A 19457-nucleotide genomic window follows, 5' to 3' on the forward strand; every position below is an offset into this window, starting at 1 on the left:
CGCTCGCTGTAGTTACACTAATACCCATGCACTCGCCATTGTCGCCAGCTCGGTTGAGATTTCCCAGCCATGAGTGTTTGCCACGCGCTTGTAGGCCCGTACAGCCTCGGAGATGCTGTAGCACGCCTTGTCACTCGCGGAGAGGCTGCGCAACCTCGCCGGCCGCTCCGTGTCGCACAAGTCAAGCCTGACCTGGAACAGAGCCTTCTCGATGCTCAATGCCGGGCTCCAGCCCGAGCTGGTGAGCAGCTCGGCACAGATAGCCCCTCCCGTAGTAACGTGGTCGCCACCGCCGCGGGCGAACTCCAAGAAGAGAGGGCGGACGACGCGGACGAAGGGAGGTGTAAGACGATAATCAGCACCTGCAAAGACCTCTAGCATGATGCTGTTGCACCTCTTGGCTTTCATATCTCGGGCAAGGGGCAGGGCCTCATCGAAGCTGTGCAGCTCGACAACCCGCCGGAAAAGAGTCGCGGCTTCGTCCAACTGTGTTAAAGTCGATAGACCAACCTAGCTCGGCAAGATCCGTCTCGTCCTGAGTCTTCATCATTTCCCTTCGCTCCTGAGCCAGCCTTCTGGTCGCGGTCATGGGAGCCCAGCTGGGTCCAGGCAATTTGGGCAGCTCATTCAAGGACTCCAGGCTCAAAGTCTGTATCCAGCCGCCGCCGCTTTGTCGCCTCGTGATTGGTATTGTCGAGAAATCCATCAAGATCTAGTCCTCCGAACTTGACAGAGAGACTGGCGTCTTGATCATCTGCGCTCAGGGAGGGGCGCTTGATGGAACCGGAAATTTCCCTTTTCGCGCAACTGGACTGTGCCATCTGTGTATTACCTTCGTGTCTAGGCACAGCAGACGTTGGAATCCGGAGAGCCAGTCCATTGGGGCCGAGCGGAGTCATTTCTGGATCTTGGCGAATGTATCCCTCTGAGGAGCGCTTGGGAGGCGTTGGAAACGGGAGCTGTCGAGCCTTGTCTGTAAGCGACACCTGGGCGAGAAGGAAACGATATTGAATCCATTCTATGTGGTCGACGACGAAATGGGGATGCTTGGCGATAAACGGGTCCAGCCTGTTGACCAATTCGCAGATAGACAGGGCAGCGTTGACTCTGAGTACAGAGGTTGGCCATGTTTCTGATGGGGCAGCCCTTAGCGAGTAGATCATACTGGTGTTGAATATCTTGCTCAAGTACACGCCATCGCCGAAGGACCGCCCGTTCACTGTCCGATCGAATTTGAGTCCTTCACTGACAATACTGTGCCAATTCCCAAGGCAGCTGCCGTGCCAAGTAACGTCGCCACAGCACCCGTGCGATGGGCATCCACCTTACTTCTGAAGCGTTGCTCCTTCTCGGGGCTGCCTTGGACAAACCGAAACTGAAGCCATCCTTTAGGGGCCCCTAACACCTTATTCGGCTGACTATTCGAACCCTCTGCAACGGGCCCGGCCGGCGGGACGAGATCGTCTTGACCAATGAGCGACCGATTTGAAGCCACGATCCACAGAAGCAGACGGTATGTGTTTTGGTCAATAATCTCTGTGGCATCGGAGAGCAATCGATCTGGATGCGCCAAAAGGAACTCCCTCATCCTGAGCACAGACGGTATTCCCAATGTCAGCAGTGTCAACGCCGTAGGGCGATCATCCGGCTCAAGGCTGTACAGGTCATCGCAGAATGCATACGCGTACATATTCAGACTCCACGGCTCATCTGCGTCTGGCATTCCAAAAGACTGGCTCCGTCTCGCCGGCGGCCTGGAACCTTGAGCTTGAGGGGGAGAGGGAAGTGGCGTAGCTGTTTACACTTCAAGCTTGTGTAGAAGAAACTAACCAACAGATCCACGACGTAGGGACTGTGGATAATTTCATGCTCGATACCTGGCCCCTGGTTGAGGGAGACATAGTGGTCGAGACAGAGCGGAATGTCGCAGACGTAAGGTCTCATACTTTGGAAACCATCGTCCATGGCTCGATAGCAGTTGACACAATACCTTCCGCATCGCAAGAGCAATTGCAGCGCATGTTGCATGGCCACCAAAGGTATGCTCAAGCGTCCTAGTGGCTCCAGCGCATGGTCCTGCTGAAGAACCAAGGGCTGGCTCGCCGTGTCGTTCCAGGGTGCCGCACAAGCCTGCGACGTAGTCTTTCCGCCGTAGGAGCGCAGGCCGTGCAAGGCAGCGAGCCATGAGACGTTGTTCTGTCGTCGGCGATGGAGAAGAGCAGGGAGATCATTTGTTAACGTGCGTGAGATGTACTGAAACATATAGAAAGGCTCGAAGGCACCTTTCCTCGTGTCATTCAGTCCCCTGCCCCTGGATGTTTGGAATACTTGCTCAGCAGATGCCGCTGTCGGCTTGGCCTCCTCGCACGGACCAAGCTCAAACTGGAACGTCTCAGCTTGAAGACGATTTTGAATGTAGATTTCCGGAATGGGATATCCGCCAGTCGTCTTTATAAGCAGAACTAGATGCTTGTCCTTGTCGAGATGCCATGTTTCACACGCCTCTCCTGGTATGCCCAGTCCCATGATGGGAACAGAAAGGGAGAAGATGAGGCAATGTCCGCGTGTGTGTTCTGCATCGTGGTCGTAGACACCAATAGAAAAACCGGCTTCCATTGCCGCTCTGAGGTCTTTTCGTTGACGCTTCAAGGCCTCAGGCCCTGTATGAAGACAGTCTAGTGCGTGTGTGACTGCCTCGGCAGAGCTCAAATTCAAAAAGTCGTGGTCGCCATCGTTGCTAATAGGCTGGAAATCGTTTTCGTCCTCTCCCATCGAGCTATCGGTGCCCTCGTAGTCGAGTTGATCGTCAAGGCTGCAGCCTTCGTTTTCCATGTCCAAACGCACGTCTTCGCAGCCGAGCGATTCTTAAGATGCCGACTCTGAGCCAGCTCTCCCCCCATGGCTCTACCAAATGCGCCGTGAGGTTGGCTGATACAAAATGGACAATTTGGGGTAGAGTTTTCTTGTTGGAGAAGGCAACGAGATCCTGCAGGAAGCTCACAATGTGAGGGTCAGGCTCGTCCGAGGCAACGAACAGGAAATAGTCGGCTTTTCCTGGGTATGCGTCGATATCTACAAGAGACATTGAGTCAACCATCGAGAGCACTGTGCTGAATACGGACACGTACCTTTTGCCATTATTACTACTTCCAGAGGGCGCAGGTCTGGGTAGCAGAAGGTGAATGCCAGCAGGCCGTCACTCTCGCCAGCCTGAACACAAGAGACATTGCTGAAGGATGCTTTCTTTGCTTGCTGAAGATCGGCGTTGAAATCTTTGCGACCCATACTGGCCGTCGCCGTCGATTGGCAAAGTGCTGTTGAGACGGGAGATGTGCAGAAGGAGCTTCCTTGTGAATAGATGATGATTTATCCGCTGGTGGAGAGAAAGGTTGGGACAGATTCTGCAAAGAATGATGTAGAAAGTCAACTGCATGTCAGAAATTGAGAAAGCCCAGAGAACACTAAGGTATTGCAAGCTTGCAGTATCTCGGGAGGATCGGGAGGATCCAAGGACTAATAGGCAAGTACTCCAGCAAGAAGGCGCAATGACCCTTGCACAAAGTTTGAGACTCAGCGATACAACAGGGTGTACCAAGTAACGCAATAATAGTTGGTACACATAGTCATATGTTCCGGGGAAGTGTGCGAGTGGAATCAAATCTAGCTGGAGACTGGACAATGATGGACTGAAGATGCGCGCGGGAAGGCAACCAAAGCAGGGCGACCTTGGTACCTTGGTACCTTATGCGGCAGGAGACAATTCGGCAGCTGAGAGACGGTTACGTCTCCAAGGAGACCCCGGTGGCCTGGCTGTCGATTGCTGAATCGAGTCGCTGCATCTTGTCGAACTGCACGACGTTGTTGCCTGTATCATGGCAATACGCACTTTCCCTCCATCTGCGTCACATCCAATCAGCGGCCACACGGATTGTGCCACCATGGATATAGCCTGGCACGGACTTAGATGCTTCGAAGCACAAAGAAGGAAACTGTTCCTTGGGCAAATCCAAGCAGGTGTGCCGCTAGTGGTTGGGCTGGACCGTATCATTCATCAAAATATTGAACTGCCATAAGTATTTGCTGAACATTGTTGAGGACAGTCAAGACACAGTATATGACCATTGGAGGTTTGATTTTCCCAAGTCTACGGAGCAGACATTGGCGACATTAGCATATGAGTACTCCGTAGTGCAATTATGTAATAATCAAAGTCAATTGCGGTGAGCAAGGGGTGGCAATTTGACTAGGCAGCTAAGTACGTGAAAGCACGAGCCAGGTGCTGGCTTTAATCTGTCAGCCCCCGCTTTGGCCAGCTCGCTACCGGTGCCACCCACGCTCATCAAGCCTCCAAGCCCCTGGCGTCGAAACGACATGGACCCTGCTGTAATAATAAGCCGACTGGAGCTGCGCAGCCAATGGCCAAGCGAAGCATCTCGACAAGGATGTGCCGTGCCAACCAGAGCCAACTCCTGTCAAGACTCAACAGCTCCGACTCCAATCTCCATCCCAAGTCACCGATCCTGCGACGGCAACAGACGTCTTTGACGCGCTCTCGCTCTTCTGCCCGCCTGCGAATTCATCGCTTGCCATTCCTTCCGGCCACCAACTGCGACATCGTCGTTGTCCTCGTCACTCCTTTTGCACCAAGCGACACCCGCGACCACGCCCACTCTTTACACGCCCTCAAGAACCCAATATACCCAGCAGCCGATATCATTACGATGGATGTATAACAACTTGTTACTCATGATATGACACAAAAGGCATACCTAGGCTTCTCGGGAACAGCACAGCAACGCATCCGCGAGCTGGGTTCCTGCTCCTGCGCGCGTCGCCAAGGGCTCAGCACAAAATGCCCAAGACGCGGCTGATGCGCGCACTCATTCGGATCACCACTCGCCGGCTGACACTGGCCTTCACATTAATTTCCCTAGCCGCCATTGCTTTCATCGTAACTCTGTCCTCGACGGTCCCCCAGTCCCCTCGCCTGGTCGAGTACGAGCACCAGACCCCGACGACGAGCGAGCTTCTCGCCAGGCCCTTCAGCAAGAGCCCTCTGAACCCGTTCAAGAAACCCACCAAGGCGCCCCCTCGGGAGGGCAATGACGAACATTCTGGATCCTCGTGGTGGCAAGATGGCAAATGGCTTGCGGTCGCCTTCTCGAGCGACCTCACGACAGACGATCGCGTCTTGCTTCCTCCCCTCAGAGAGCGCCCACCTATCTATTGCTACCGCGATACCTCGGTCGAGAAGCCAAAGGATGAGCACGAAGCCGAAGACGAGCTATTCCTGACATGGAAACGTGCGTGGTGGGCGCATGGGTTCCGTCCCACCGTCTTGGGCGCGACCGAGGCCACAATCAACCCGGCATTCGACGAGGTCCAGAGGTTGAAACTGGATGGCGTGCTACGGGCCGACGTCATGCGATGGCTTGCATGGGACACGGTTGGTGGCGGCCTCCTCGCCGAAAACACCATGTTCCCCATGGCTTCGAGTGGAGACCCTCTACTGGCCGAGCTGCGCAGAGGCAAGTACGCCGAACTGACCAGTTGGAAGGGCCTGGGCAGTGGCCTGTTAGCCGGCTCGGGCGAAGAGGTCAAGTCCGCGATACGGGCTGTTCTAGAACTGTCCGAGGCGAGGAGTGTGCTGGCGGCCCTGCCCGGCGACATTGTGAAGACGGACGCGACCCCAATGTCGTTGGCTTACTACGGGCCGCAAACCATCGCCAACAAGTACGCCATCATTGGGGAGACCACTCGTCTCAGCCGAGCTGATGGTCTCCGGGCTCTCAACAGACTCATCAACGCGCATTTGCACGTCGTGTGGCAGAACAGCTTCTCCCACGGCATTGACGTGCTCCAGCCGTACCCTAATCACACCTCCAAGATGGTCAGCGAGGCTATCGGGCTGGCTGAGTCGTTGCTGCATTGTCCAGAGACGCCATTGGCTGCCTCGTGCCCGCCAAACCTGCCACGCTGTGCGCCGTGCACGACCGACATGCGGTCGACACGCATCGCAACTCCGTCTTCCTACCATAACGCCTCCAAAGCCTTCACCATTGGATTCGTGCCCCATCCCTGGACACTCACGACCCTGAACATGCTGAAGGACACCTTCGATCTCAACGTTCTGCGCCGCGACTCCCTCCGCGACCCCTGGTTACTTGAGGTGACTGACCGCCTCCTCGACGATTCCCATGCCGTTGACGACGAGCTCCCCACCTCGGGCGATCGTCGCATCATGCGATTCAAAGAGGCCATTGCCAGTGAAGATGCCGAGTCGAGGACCCTCTTCCTTACGGCCGAGGCACCCTTGCCATCCGACCTCGACTGGCGATTTGGCTTCAGTATCCCGCAGCATGCTCACATTCCACAAGAACAGCCCCCAGATCGCGAGGACCCCTCAGAAGACCCGACGCTTGAGTGGATTCTTTTGGAGCGCGCGAAACAGGTCGTCTTTGAGACGGCAGAGACGGAGGACACTGGCATGCGCACAGCCCTCGAGACATGGAACATGGCCGACTATGAGGCGTGGAAGTTTACCCGCGCCCTGCAGGCGCGGAGAGTCATGGAGAGGTCCGAATGGGCCGGCGAATCAAAATGAGGAGCATCGCTGTTAATGTTTAATCTATGCAAGCAGAAGAGCATGTGGGACCACACACAAACACACATATCACACAATCATCGCATCTGTGCGCACGGCGTTGCGCTGCAGCAGGAGGGGCAATTTTTTGTTTGAAGATTCACTGTTTATATCTAGTTTCGAGAGCCGGACTGTTCATGATATACCCGAGACACTGGGCCAGTATATTACGGAGTGGCACATATGCAAGAGTACATACTTTTCACCATGAGCACTGGTAGCAGACCTTGTCTGCGCCATGTATGAAACAACGGGGCATCCCCCGCCTCCCTTTTCTTATGCGGTGTTGGGAACTGCCCCTTTGGCAGCCTCGTCTTCCAACGACACGAGCATGGTGTTGGTGTAACCGTCCAGGGCCGCCCGGGCCTTGCTGGCGGCGTCCTCGGCCTTGGCTAGAGCCGCTCTCAGTAGCTGGGCTGTCGTATCGCCTACCGAGTCTGGCACATCGGCATGGGCATTGGCTGCCTCGCCGGTGTTCTTCTCCTCCAGCATCTGACGAACATGGCCACTCAGCCAGTAGCCCTCGAGCTTTCGAGGGTCCATGCCCTGGGCGCCTGTGATTGTGCCGCGGCAGGAGGCTGATTGGCACAGGCAATCAAATGGTTGCGCCATGTCCCACTCTGTGGAGGGGTAGAAGAACTGGTGTCACGTCGTGTGAGTTTCCTATCATAGTCGTGTGCATTGTCCGCATGTCGCATGATGAACAGGAGGGTGGGTGGGAGGCAATGGACACGTACCGTGAGCTCATCACCAGGTTTCAACCCCTTTGGACCTGCAAGAATCTCGAGGTTTGCCGTGTCGAGAATCTTCCTAGGATCAGCGACTGTCGTTCATGCGTGGACTCATTCGGTAGGGCGGGCGGGCCTCACCAGAGATGGGTCACATGAATGGTTGAGGTACAGCAAGTCACTATTGAGACTGATATGCTTGTTCTTCCCGATCTGTACGGTAGCATAGGTTGCCTCTGGCGTGATTGTACATGGCGGAAAAGTCATCTTTGCAAATACGCCAAACGGTGGCACTGTAACTTTGGACAGACTCTTGGATGTGAACTCGGCGTCGTTGACGATGACTTGTTGGATATCCGGGTGCGATGGCTGCGCCCAATGAGGCTTGAGAGGTGCCATGATGAGGTGTAGGATGATCTGGTACGAAGATCAACGTCGCAAGCTGGCTATTTGTGATCTGGAAGTAATGTGCGTTTTGGTGGACGTATATCTAAGTACGATCAAGGCGCAATAGTTGGTGCTCGTGCCCGCTGCGTGTAGCCGAGGCTACGTAGTCTAGTTACGTTAGTAGTATATGGCGCAACCTACCCTATTACGTACCCGCTAGCACCAAGGACGGACGACTATGCGACAGCACGTGTCCCAAAGGGGCAAGTCCGTCCAGCACAGCTGAGTCATTGGGATGGTCCGAGCGTGCATCCGCGAGACGCATGCGTGGTGCGGAGCGGCAATGTGGGGTTCACCGATCAGGACCCTCCGAAGTCGCCTGGCGGGAGGCAATGACACGAACACCCCACCACCCACGCCTCCAGTCGTTTCTATTGTCTGTCGACTTTTTTGCCTTCAATAGATGGTATATAAGTAGATTGGCCCGTTTTCTCTTCCCGCTGCTTAGAAAAGGACATCAATCGCCCTCGAGTTATTTATTGCCCTATCTGCTCGTTCCCAATCCCATCAGACGAAAACCTTCAACTCTCTTCCACTTCGTCCCTAGCAGCATACCGCATCCGCAGCAGAGGAGAGCACCTACATCATGGAGGGCATCAAGCGTGCGTTTGAGCAGTGCAAAAATGAGGGCCGGGTGAGCCACCCGGGGCAAAGCGCGCGAACGTCCTCGTTGCTGACATCACTGTAGAGCGCCCTGGTGACCTATGTCACGGCAGGGTACCCCAAGCCAGAAGACACGCCCGAGATCCTCCTGGCCATGGAGCGTGGAGGCGCAGACGTGCTCGAGCTCGGTGCGCCCTTTACCGACCCCATCGCCGATGGTCCCACGATCCAGACAGCCAACACAGTCGCCCTCAAGAATGGCGTCACAATACAGACTACCCTCAACATGGTTAAGATCGCGCGGAGTAAGGGTCTGAAGGCACCGGTCATGCTCATGGGCTACTATAACCCCTTGTTGAGCTACGGCGAGGAGCGCCTGTTGAAGGACTGCCATGAGAGTGGTGTGAATGGCTTCATTGTCGTCGATCTGCCTCCCGAGGAGGCCGTCTCCTTCCGCAAGCTGTGCACACGTGGAGGGTAAGCTATGCGTGACTAACCCCGTGAAACAAATCTTACTAACTGGTCACTAGCTTATCTTACGTCCCTCTGATTGCTCCAGCCACCTCCGAAGCCCGTATGAAGATCCTTTGCCAGCTCGCCGACTCATTCATCTACGTTGTGTCGAGACAAGGCGTTACGGGTGCCACGGGCACCATGAACGCCAATCTCCCAGACCTGGTCGCCCGCGTCAAGAAGTACAGCGGCAACAAGCCGGCCGCTGTTGGCTTTGGCGTCAGCACTCGTGATCACTTCCTCAGCGTCGCGCAGGTCGCCGACGGTGTGGTCGTGGGCAGCCAGATCATCTCGACGGTGCAAAAGGCCCAGACCGGCGAAGCTTACAACGACGTGGAGAAGTTTTGTGCCTACCTTGGAGGACGCAGCGGTACCACCAATGGCCAGACGCGCGAAGTTGGCATCATTGAGACCCTGTCTGCCGCCAAAGAGCCCAGTGGCGAGAGCGTCACGGTGGAGGGGGTCATCACCAACGAAGACCGCTTGACAGCTGAACAGGACACCGATCTCGTGTCACAGCTCGCTGCCTTGCACGGCAAGATACCCGATCGCTTTGGCGAGTACGGTGGCCAGTACGTGCCCGAGAGTCTCATGGACTGCTTGTCCCAGCTCGAAGAGGGATTCAACTCCATCAAGGACGACCCCGCCTTCTGGGAGGAGTATCGCTCGTACTACGAGTTCATGGGACGCCCTGGCCGTATGCATCTGGCCGAGCGTCTCACCGAGCATGCGGGAGGTGCCAACATCTGGTTGAAGCGAGAAGACCTGAATCACACTGGTAGCCACAAGATCAACAATGCCCTCGGACAGCTCCTGCTTGCCCGGAGGTTGGGCAAGACCAAGATCATTGCAGAGACTGGCGCTGGGCAACACGGTGTCGCCACCGCTACCGTCTGTGCCAAGTTTGGCATGGAGTGCACAATCTACATGGGAGCCGAAGATGTCCGCCGTCAAGCGCTGAACGTCTTCCGTATCCGTCTCCTCGGCGCCAAGGTCGTCGCCGTCGAGGCGGGCAGCAAGACGCTCCGCGACGCCGTGAACGAGGCCATGCGCGCTTGGGTGACGGAACTCGACACCACCCACTACATCATCGGGTCTGCCATTGGACCTCATCCCTTCCCTACCATTGTCCGCACTTTCCAGTCGGTCATCGGCGAGGAGACCAAGAAGCAGATGCTCGAGAAGCGCGGCAAGCTCCCCGATGCCGTCGTCGCCTGTGTCGGTGGCGGCAGCAACGCCGTCGGCATGTTCTACCCCTTCTCCAACGACCCCAGCGTCAAGCTTCTCGGCGTGGAGGCGGGCGGTGACGGTATCGACACGGCACGACACAGCGCCACCCTCTCTGGCGGTACCAAGGGTGTGCTGCACGGCGTGAGGACATATGTGCTCCAGAACGAACACGGCCAGATCCAGGAAACCCACTCTGTCTCCGCGGGCCTTGATTACCCCGGCGTCGGTCCCGAGCTGAGCTCCTGGAAGGACAATGAGCGCGCCAAATACGTGGCGGCCACCGATGCCGAGGCGTTCATTGGCTTCCGCCTCATGAGTCAGCTCGAGGGCATCATTCCTGCGCTCGAGACGGCGCATGGTATCTACGGAGCCATCGAGCTCGCCAAGACAATGAAGAAGGGCGAGGATCTGGTCATTTGCGTCAGCGGCCGAGGCGACAAGGATGTGCAGAGTGTCGCGGAGGAGCTCCCGAAACTGGGTCCCAAGATTGGCTGGGATCTCAGGTTTTGAAGAGACGAAATACGAATTGTCGTTCAAAAAGCATGTCATCACGGTCGGGCGTTTGTGACTTGGGGGAAGGAATTTGTAGGTCGGAAGCGATACCATTTGACATTTTGAGTCTGGTTGGCATAGATCAGGGGCACACGAAAGTAAAAAACCAATATGCAAGATTTTTAGACATGTAATGCCGATGTCATTGCGGAATGTGAAGCCCAGGAATAATGTGTCACAGGTAAGCAAGCAAGCAAGCGTCACGAAAGTGGACAGCGTCCTTGTAGCAGAAAAGTATCCAATTGTTCTATATTTTTGGGCTATCATCAATCATCACTACATGCCGTCGCTAAATGATAATGAGCTGTAAAAGAGTCAGTGCCCGCACCCGCATCGAATAGTCAAAGAAACATACCTCAATGAGCTTTTCGGTCAAGTCAAAGCAGTCTCGATGGATGTCGTCCATAGCGCCCATGGAGCACGAGCGCCACAGACCGCCAAAGCCGTTTTGTTCCAGTATCTCGGCCATGGAGCCGCCCGAGTTCATCGCGCGTGCATATTTCTTGTTGGAGGTCAATGTTCGTAGCAGCGCATGGGCTGCCTCGAGAGGTGCCGAGTTCTGTCCGTGTAACAGCACGTCGTCCAGGATCGTTCGCATGGCACCGCACCTATCTCACTATCAGCCTTGAACTCGATACCAATTCCGAGATGGAGCAACTCACAGATGTATCATCACGGCAGGGCGGGCCTGGGCAAGTGCATTCAGCCACTGAAGACTTCGTGTCTGTACAGCGTCTTCGAGGTACTGAAAGTCAACCATCTCCATGACTGTGATGAGCAGCAGCTCATGGTCGGCAAAAGTCCGGACGTCACGTCGTCCTTGGTAGTTGACGGTCTCGGACGCAGGGTCCTCTGGGTCAATGCCGGCTCGCCAAAGACTGTCTCTCAGCTCGTCGTGGCCGGTGGCTCTGGCTCGGATCAGGGCCAGATACGGCGAACTGGACACAGTAGGCGCACCAGAATGAGGCTCCTGCTCTGGAGGAGTTGTGGTCATTTCCAAAAAGGCCGACAGCACGCGCATCGTCGTGGGTCTGGTGGTAGTGTCAGTCAGCCCTCGAGCCAAGCAAGCACACACGGCGAAATGGAAGCTGCTGTTGTTGAAGTGGATGCCATACGCTTCATCCAGAGCGATGGCGGCCTCATCGAGCTGCTCGCGGCCCTGAAGCAGCAGGAAGACCATGTTCTCCCCCCTGACGTCCCCTACAGTGCCAATGTTGGCAAGCACCGATTCAAGGAACTGGGCGGCGCAATTGAACATGGCTGAGGGGACGAGCCTGACAAGTGATATCGCCAGCCAGAACAACTGCAGTCCGTAGCGGGACGCAGATGGCAACTTGGCCATCATCTTGGAAAGGGATGTCGTGATGGACACCAACATCTCCGTGCTGCTCTCCTCCTCAAACCTGCCCACGCTGCTACGCAAGGCCACCAAGACCTGGTATAGCAAATCGTCGTCCACCTCCTCACGCGCCAAGTAGCCCATGACCGTGAATGCTCTTGGCTGAATAGCAGGGTTGTTCTGGAAGGCGGTACTAGCCACCAAACTCATCCATCGTGATCGCCAGGCGTTGGACATATCCAAAGACGGGGCAGCCGTGTAGCAAATATCGAAAAGAACAGCGGCTAGATGCTCGGTCGCGGCTAGAGTGGCGCCAGAATCCTGCGCCGTCGAGATGGACGCCCCTTCGCGTGCAAACGTGGGATGTATAGGGAAAATGTCGCCCTTGGGCTCGCCCAGCGCCTCAAGGTTCGCCCTCAGCTTGCTGGCCGGGATGTCGTCCAGCGCGAACGATGTGCACGCCGCGTGGACAGAGTTGATGAGCAGCTTGTACACCAGCATGCGGACGGACTGGCTGCCCGTGTTGAACAGCATAGTCACGACATGGAAGACTTCGGGAAGAAATAGCTGGGCCTGGATGCCGTTATCGAAAGATAGAGCCAGGCAGAAGTGCAGCAGAATACAGATCTCCGCCCACACAGCATTGTCTGGTAGGTACTTGGTTGGTCTCACCGAGGAGCGATTCAGAGCCTTGCGAAGCCTGGAGAGGATTTTTCCACGCAGCGTGACGCTCCCGACGCCAGCGACGATGGACGAGATGATTTCGAGTGCCTCGTCGTGATTGCTATAGCCCATCGAAGTCTTCATTATCTCATCGAGGAAGATTTCAAGTAGAACCTCGTCCTGTGCAATGGCCGGCCAAACGCACTGCTGCAGCGTGTACGATTGGGCGTGATCAATAATGGCCACGTCAATGAGCTTTCGAATGAGTAGCGCAACGCGCTCCCGGCCCTTTTCGGGATCCTGCTCGCTGGAGAGAACGTTGGTTCGCAAACCAGCCAGCCACGGGGCCATGTAAGCTAGACTCAATGGCTTCTGTTCTTCGGGGAAGCTCTCCCAGCCGACAAAGAACTCGGTCAAGAAGTCAGACGTCAGTTGCGGCTCCGTCTTGGCGAGCTCCTTGCTCATACTGACGATGAAATTACTGGCGTCGAGAGGCACGGACAGATCTTTGGCACAGACAAGCTTCGCAGCTGAGCTGAACTTGAAGGCCTTGCAAAGTGCTCCGAGGAGATTGTACGATGAAACCCTGAGCACATGATCTGCACTGGATAGATTTGTCAAGGCCAAGTTGAGGAGCGTGCCAGGGACATCCTGTGGTCGGATCAACCTCTCTGTTGGCTTGTGTGTTCTGCTGTCCTTGCCCTGGATGCTCTTGGCGCCTCGCACGCTCTGAAGAATGTCCGCCTTCATGGGACTCGTAAAGTACATGACAATCTTACCGCCGTCGGCTCGCAGACCAAAAGCAGAGTCATCTTCCGTCTGTATAGACGTGGCAGCTTCATCAATGTCTCCCAAGCGGAAGACGTCGTTCACCGTTGTGCTCATCCGGAATCCAGTGAAGACATCTTGTTTCCTGGACGTGGTGATCTGGACGAATTGGTCGCCCACCTTGATGATCACCTCTATCTTGCCCTTTGATTTGGACAGCCGCGTCACAGGTTTGAAAACGAAGCGGCTATCTTGAATGACGCTGATCGTCTCCTTTGGGAGGTGAAGCTGGTTCAGGTTGAAGTGCGTTTGCAAACTTTCCATATTTCCGACAAGGTGGTATTCGACATTCTTCGGATGGAAAACGCTCGCTTCGTTGCGGGTACAGACTCTCAGGAGTCGCCTGAAGCAGCGCTTGAAGGCGTTGTTCATGTTGTATACGTAAATTCGGGAAAGACTGCGCGCCAGCTCTGTTGGCGTGAGCAGTTCGAGCATGCGAAACAGCTCATCTTGTGGCTCGTTGCGACCATTGTAGCATGTTGCATCAATGAGAAGTCCAAACGGTTCATGCCAAAGCCTGCTCGCAATTTTGAGGTAACAGTACAGCAAGGTGTCGTGATCGATCCCCTCTGCCTCAATGTTCCTGAGGATGATGCAGATGATGGAGAGCCCGTCTCTGCTCTCACCACCATCATAGACAGCTCTGGCTGTCAAAAAGGACTCGGTGCTCCTGAAAGCATTGCGCAGCATGAAATTCTGGAATCGGGAGTATAGTGGTGGACTGTTGGAAGATACTAGAGGCCGATTCCACGACACGGCTAATGGAGGTGGTCCGAGGTTGGCAATGAGGTTGCGAATGGGTTCGAGCAGCGGCGAGCGGCCACGCGATAGTTCTCCTGGCGACCGGACGTACTCCCGTCTCTCCCTAGAGACGAGTGTCTGGCGAACATGGTCCCAGTGGTCATAGAGGAAGCGGTGCAGCGCTACGCATGAACCGAAATCGAACAGATCCACGTTTGCTGGCCCTTCAATCTTTTCCGGCGGCACAGACACCTCGTGCAAGAACCCCGTGATGTCAAAGACATTCTGCACAAGAAAGTCGTTCAACGGAAACATGTATGGTTCCTTTACGCCGAACAGGACATTGTTGGCCAAGTTCTGAATGACCTTGGCAATCAGCAAGAGACCTCGGCGCATCTCCTTGGTAGGCGCCTTGGTGGCCAACCCCTCGATATCCGGGGCGACGATTGCGGGACAGAAGAACCGCAGGAAAATGAAGGCGCCGATCGCAGTGTACTTGGCATCCGGAAAGCGTGGCTCGACCGCATTGAGGATGATGTGGCAGATCTTGCGGAAAGACGGGGGGATGCTCGCCGCAGACGCGCAAATGTTGTCAATGAATACCTTTGCCACGATGCGTAATTGCAGCGCATTCTTCTTCGACTCCTCCGCCGAGCCAACACGCGCCGGATCGAGCTCAAGGTCGAGGTCTTGGAAATTGAGCATGAGTCTATCAAGAACCTTTTGCAACGTGTCTTTGAGGTACTGCGCTCCTTTCCACTTGGCATACACCGAGAGCATTTTGGTGGGCACGCATGTGCGCCGGAGAAGCTCCGCCTCATTGTTGGTGTCTTCTACCTCCTGCTTGATCAGAGCCTCAAACAGTTCAAAGGTGAGCCCTCGTTGCTCGAATACGGTGAGCAGGCAGATGGCAACCTCGTCAACTTCCGTGCTCGGGCAGATGGAGCTCATGGAAACAGCGAGGGACAGATCTTTTGTGAGCAGTTCAAGCAGCTCTTCGTACTTCTCGCTCACAGCAGAGTCGGTCAAGTTGCTGAACTCGGTACCTTGGACAAGAATGTTGTACAGAACGCGCACGAAAGCTGTGCGGATCTCGGGGTTTTCGTGGTATCCAATGCTGAGCGAATGCTTCAGACCAACGTCAATGTTGGCGCTGAGGAGGTTTGAGAGGATGGTGATGGCCAGGTCGGAATTCGAGATGGTATCCTCTCTGACAGCGGGACCAACGGTGGCTTCGTTGCGGCCCGACTCTGGAGTCTCATGATTCAGTAAGGAGAGGAAGCGGTTGAAGTAGGTGTGGAACATCTGTGACTTGATCTCACTCATGCCGGCGTCAGTCTGGCTTTCGGATGGCTGAAGGGGCAAGCGATAGGTGAGATCCGACAATGACCTGAGGCAAGCCTTATCAAGGTCTCTTTGAAGACGCGCCATGTCATCTTGGCGAGCTGAGTGTCCGTTGTGCTCAGCGTGTGATGATCGTGGCCGGGCAATCCACCCAAATATGCATTCCAACAACTGGTTCCGTATTCGCACATCGTCGCGAAGATTGAGATGCTCCTTTCTTTTCGTGACCGCTTCGCACAGATGGCAGACACGGATCTTGACTCTGAGGGTGTCCGAACTTTCGGGGACCCCGTCTAGGAATTTGGCAAAGTTCAGCGTCAACACGCCGAGATGAATAGAAGACGCCGCGCCAAGGTCAGATGGCGTTGTCAATCTCTCCACCAGGGCGCGCAGAAGCGACGCGCCCTGCTCCGCGAAGATGATCTCACTGTCTTGGGCCTTGTCAGATGTTGCCAGAGCGCCCGTGAAGAGGACCTCGAGTTCAGACTCCAGAGCGCGGAACAGGGGTTGATACAGCGACGGAGAAACCTCACTGGACAAAACATCCCGCATGGCCTCACGTACGCGCACATTGGCGCATGCGAGCAGCTGGATGCTCAGGCGCAGGTATCTCGTCAGCAACGTCTCTTCGTAATTCTCCGAGGAGAGTCGGTCGATCCACTTCAAGCCTCCGAGAGCGGGTTCTTCCAGGATGATAGCCTGGTCAGCGACACATATTCCGCCTAAAGAAGCAAGGAAGCCTGAGAAGTTGCGCCACTCTGCAAGTGCCTTGTCATCGACGGCATCCGTGCTCGTGGTAGAGACATCCTTGGCAAGGTGTATCCATCTATCGAATGCCGTCTCCCAAGCGTTCAGAATACCTGTTGTCGGGAACTGCATGCGCCGCAACAAACCACGGTTCCGTTTCTGAAAGGCAACCAAGCCCGTGAAGTGGAACTCCGGTGACGCGATCTCGCGGAAAATGTCGCCATTGCGCAGCACCGAGGCTGATGCCTTGGCGGACTCAGCAACTTGGTCAATCACGGAGCACTCCTCCAAGAATATGCCAATGCAGGAAGTCACCAACTGGCATACCTCGGGGTCGGCAGAGCATAATGACACGAGAAGTATGGTCTCCAGCTTCGACGAGGCTTGCACGACATCTGAGACGTCGTTGGGGACCTCGGAGAGTTCTGGGATGTTCTCGAGCAGTAACAGCCGTGCCTTCAAGCAATCGTGCAATGTAGAAAGGGCAGAGTCGCTCGTCTGCGCAGCAATGCGCTCACACAGCGAGATCAGTACCCTCGAGCTTCGTCCCCACAGGTCCTTCCGCAGCGTGATGCTGTCCAGGGCCCGTCCGTTGTAGACCTCGCGGAACGCCTCTCCATGGTCATTGAACAGCCGCTGCGCCACGCTGATGGCTCGTCGACGAATTGTTATCTCGGGCGACAAGACACAGAGCAAGAAAGGGCGGAAGAAGTTGGTGGGTGAGTTGATGCTGACGGAACCGGTAATGAGGCGCCGGGGCGCTGCGTCCAGGAAGTCCAGGACGCTACAAATCATGTCGGCTCCGTCTTTGCTCGCGACGGATCGTTTGCGCGAGTCGATACCATACTTGGTCTCGGATTCCAGCTGCGATTGCATGAAAGGCTGTAGCTGGTCAAATAGTTCACCGTACTTGGCATTATCAGGTTGCCGCGCAAAGTAGCAGCAGGCTTGAACAGCCGCCACTTTGAAACTGTCAGGCGCAGAACGCGCAACGCAGCTGTCCACCAAGGGCTCTGTAGAGCCGTCCAGATTCAAGTGAGCCAGGGCCACAAAGGCGGCTGTCATAATCTCCTGCCCGAATGGCGATGTGTCCAGCCACTGTGTTGGCGATGGTGAAGGGCCTCCAGAAATGGGTCGCTGGAAGACGGCTTCGCGCACTTCATCCTGCACGTCAAGCGCGTACGATACCAGCGCCGCGTCACTCTCAGCGTGAAAGTGGCGAGCCGCGCGTAGCAGAGCCACGAGGCAAAAGGCGGCTGATTCATGACCGTTGCGCAGGGACTTCTTCAGTCCATCCAAAAAGGACACCTTTTTGACGATTCCGCCGCTCTTAGCCTCCTTGAGGTTACTTGCCACCTCAAAGATATCGGGAAGCAAGAACAATAGACAGGTTTGCAGAGGCACGTGGAGCATCCGGCGCTTTGCATCATCCGATACCCGTTGCGCCATGTCGAACAGTGTATCGGCGGATACATCGAGTCGCCTTCGTCGGACGTGAAGCTGCACGAATTCAGCCGGGAAGCGATCAATCCACCTGGTGATCAGCAGGGGGACCACGACTGCCACAGCGTCCTGGTATGGCCTGCGGAAGTGCAGATAGCTCGAGCATATCTCCTGGATCACAAGACGCAACTTGGGCCCGTCCACCCAGAAGAAGGACAGCAACCGGACGACAACTAGCGCGGATACTTCCGCGTCAACGGCGGACTTGGGGGCATCTAGGCCACCTGCAGCCATGCTGCTTCGTATCGCGTAGATGGCATTTCTGAAGTAGTCGAAGGATGCATTCCAGCTGGACGCCGTGACGTACTCCATCACCACTTTGACGTACGTGTCGAGCTCGGCCAGGTGCGCGTCAAGGAGCTCGGAGGCGGCTGTCGGGTTCTTGGGCTGGTGCAGTCGTGGGATCGTCACGTTGCGCTGCGAGACCTGGTCCAGAAGCGTGGACGGGGGGAGCTGGTACTCGTCTGGTATAGGCTCGAGTAGCCTCTTGAGGGCGTCGAGGATGCGATTGACGAGGACTTTGTCGAGGGGTGGTGGGCGCGGTACATCGTCGTCGTCGTCGTCGTCGTCGTCTTCTGTCTCATCGTCGTCGTTGTCGTCGTCTTCGTCGTCCACATCGCCATCGTCGCCCCGGGCGTCGCTCTTGACACCGTGCTTCAGGCTCTTCCACTTGGCCGAGCAGCAATCGGCGGCGAGGGCCAAGACGTGGAGCTCGGAGAGGAGCACATGGTTGGGGTGAGACGAGACGGTCTCAAAGGGGCGCGCGAGCCCCTCGAGCAGGCTGAGGAGCGATTCGAGAACGGTTTCTATGGAGACCTTGCTAAACTCGACGAGAGTGGCGCGCGTGACGGAGAGGATGTTGTCGTCGGGCAGCGTCGAGCCATTCGTGCCTGTGCGATGGGGCAGCTGTTGATCTGGGGGTCAGTATCTCTCGGCTCTGCTTCCTTTGCCTTGGACGTGCGTACCCTCGTGGCCAGCCTGTCGACGAGAGAGCCGACTAGGCTAGCGTCCGCGTCCATTGCTACAGCATCGAGCAAGGCCGTTGTTGGCCTGGCTTGCGTGCGACTCACTTGCGCTGACTTCGAGTCCGAGCAGAGGGGACCCGGGCGGGAAAGGCAAAGCTCGAGGCACGGACGGGCAACTGTGGTCGCCAGGGTCTATGCGGAGCTATCTCAAGGTGGGGGGTGTTCCCGTTCATTGGCGTTTGGAGCTCTTGGGTAAGGTAGGTACTTAACTTGGGGTCTGGCGGCACATCTGCTGGTACCTGACCAGGCTAGCTGGATTGGCGCTGGTTGCCTCCAACCAGAGTATCTCCTTCCATCAGGCCTCAAGCAAGTCGTACTCCGTACAGGGCGATGAATCGTGTCTAGTCACGATGGCCAGAGGCTGGGACTTGCAATCCCGCTGTAATCAGACCCCAAAACATCTCCTCACAATGGGCCACAAGCACTGTCAAGTGTCACACACTGGACGTGTACAACCTGTTCGTGTTTTACAATTTACAAACTGCCGCGAGTGGGCGTGGCAATCTCGCACCCCGGACCTGACTCCTACCCCTGATGCCCGCTGCAGGAGA

The 19457-nt window shown here is 56.0% G+C and overlaps 5 protein-coding genes across 5 annotated transcripts; 2 read left to right on the forward strand and 3 right to left on the reverse strand.

Annotated features, from left to right (window-relative positions):
* Positions 1-12: 12 nt before the first annotated feature.
* Positions 13-3285, reverse strand: J7T54_005399 (uncharacterized protein; the record flags this gene model as incomplete). The annotated part of the gene is made up of 6 exons (XM_051507615.1): positions 13-439; positions 856-1219; positions 1330-1754; positions 1835-2462; positions 2845-3072; positions 3129-3285. 6 exons carry the CDS (start codon positions 3283-3285, stop codon positions 13-15), a joined length of 2229 nt encoding a protein of 742 aa, XP_051361153.1.
* Positions 3286-4852: 1567 nt separating this feature from the next.
* On the forward strand, positions 4853-6604 carry J7T54_005400 (uncharacterized protein; the record flags this gene model as incomplete). Its single annotated transcript, XM_051507617.1, has 1 exon — positions 4853-6604. One exon carries the CDS (start codon positions 4853-4855, stop codon positions 6602-6604), a length of 1752 nt encoding a protein of 583 aa, XP_051361154.1.
* Positions 6605-6919: 315 nt separating this feature from the next.
* J7T54_005401 (uncharacterized protein) lies at positions 6920-7770 on the reverse strand (the record flags this gene model as incomplete). The annotated part of the gene is made up of 3 exons (XM_051507618.1): positions 6920-7282; positions 7381-7449; positions 7666-7770. The coding sequence occupies 3 exons, from the start codon at positions 7768-7770 to the stop codon at positions 6920-6922; spliced, it is 537 nt and encodes a 178-aa protein (XP_051361155.1).
* Positions 7771-8404: 634 nt separating this feature from the next.
* Positions 8405-10674, forward strand: J7T54_005402 (Tryptophan synthase-like protein; the record flags this gene model as incomplete). Its single annotated transcript, XM_051507619.1, has 3 exons — positions 8405-8452; positions 8507-8898; positions 8952-10674. 3 exons carry the CDS (start codon positions 8405-8407, stop codon positions 10672-10674), a joined length of 2163 nt encoding a protein of 720 aa, XP_051361156.1.
* Positions 10675-11005: 331 nt separating this feature from the next.
* J7T54_005403 (Neurofibromin-like protein) lies at positions 11006-18900 on the reverse strand (the record flags this gene model as incomplete). The annotated part of the gene is made up of 5 exons (XM_051507620.1): positions 11006-11020; positions 11072-11324; positions 11379-11747; positions 11832-18787; positions 18847-18900. 5 exons carry the CDS (start codon positions 18898-18900, stop codon positions 11006-11008), a joined length of 7647 nt encoding a protein of 2548 aa, XP_051361157.1.
* Positions 18901-19457: the final 557 nt, after the last annotated feature.

This window comes from Emericellopsis cladophorae, assembly GCF_022114955.1.
Source record: "Emericellopsis cladophorae strain MUM 19.33 chromosome Unknown NODE_34_length_249702_cov_121_792324, whole genome shotgun sequence".
Classification (NCBI taxonomy): Eukaryota; Fungi; Ascomycota; class Sordariomycetes; order Hypocreales; family Bionectriaceae; genus Emericellopsis; species Emericellopsis cladophorae.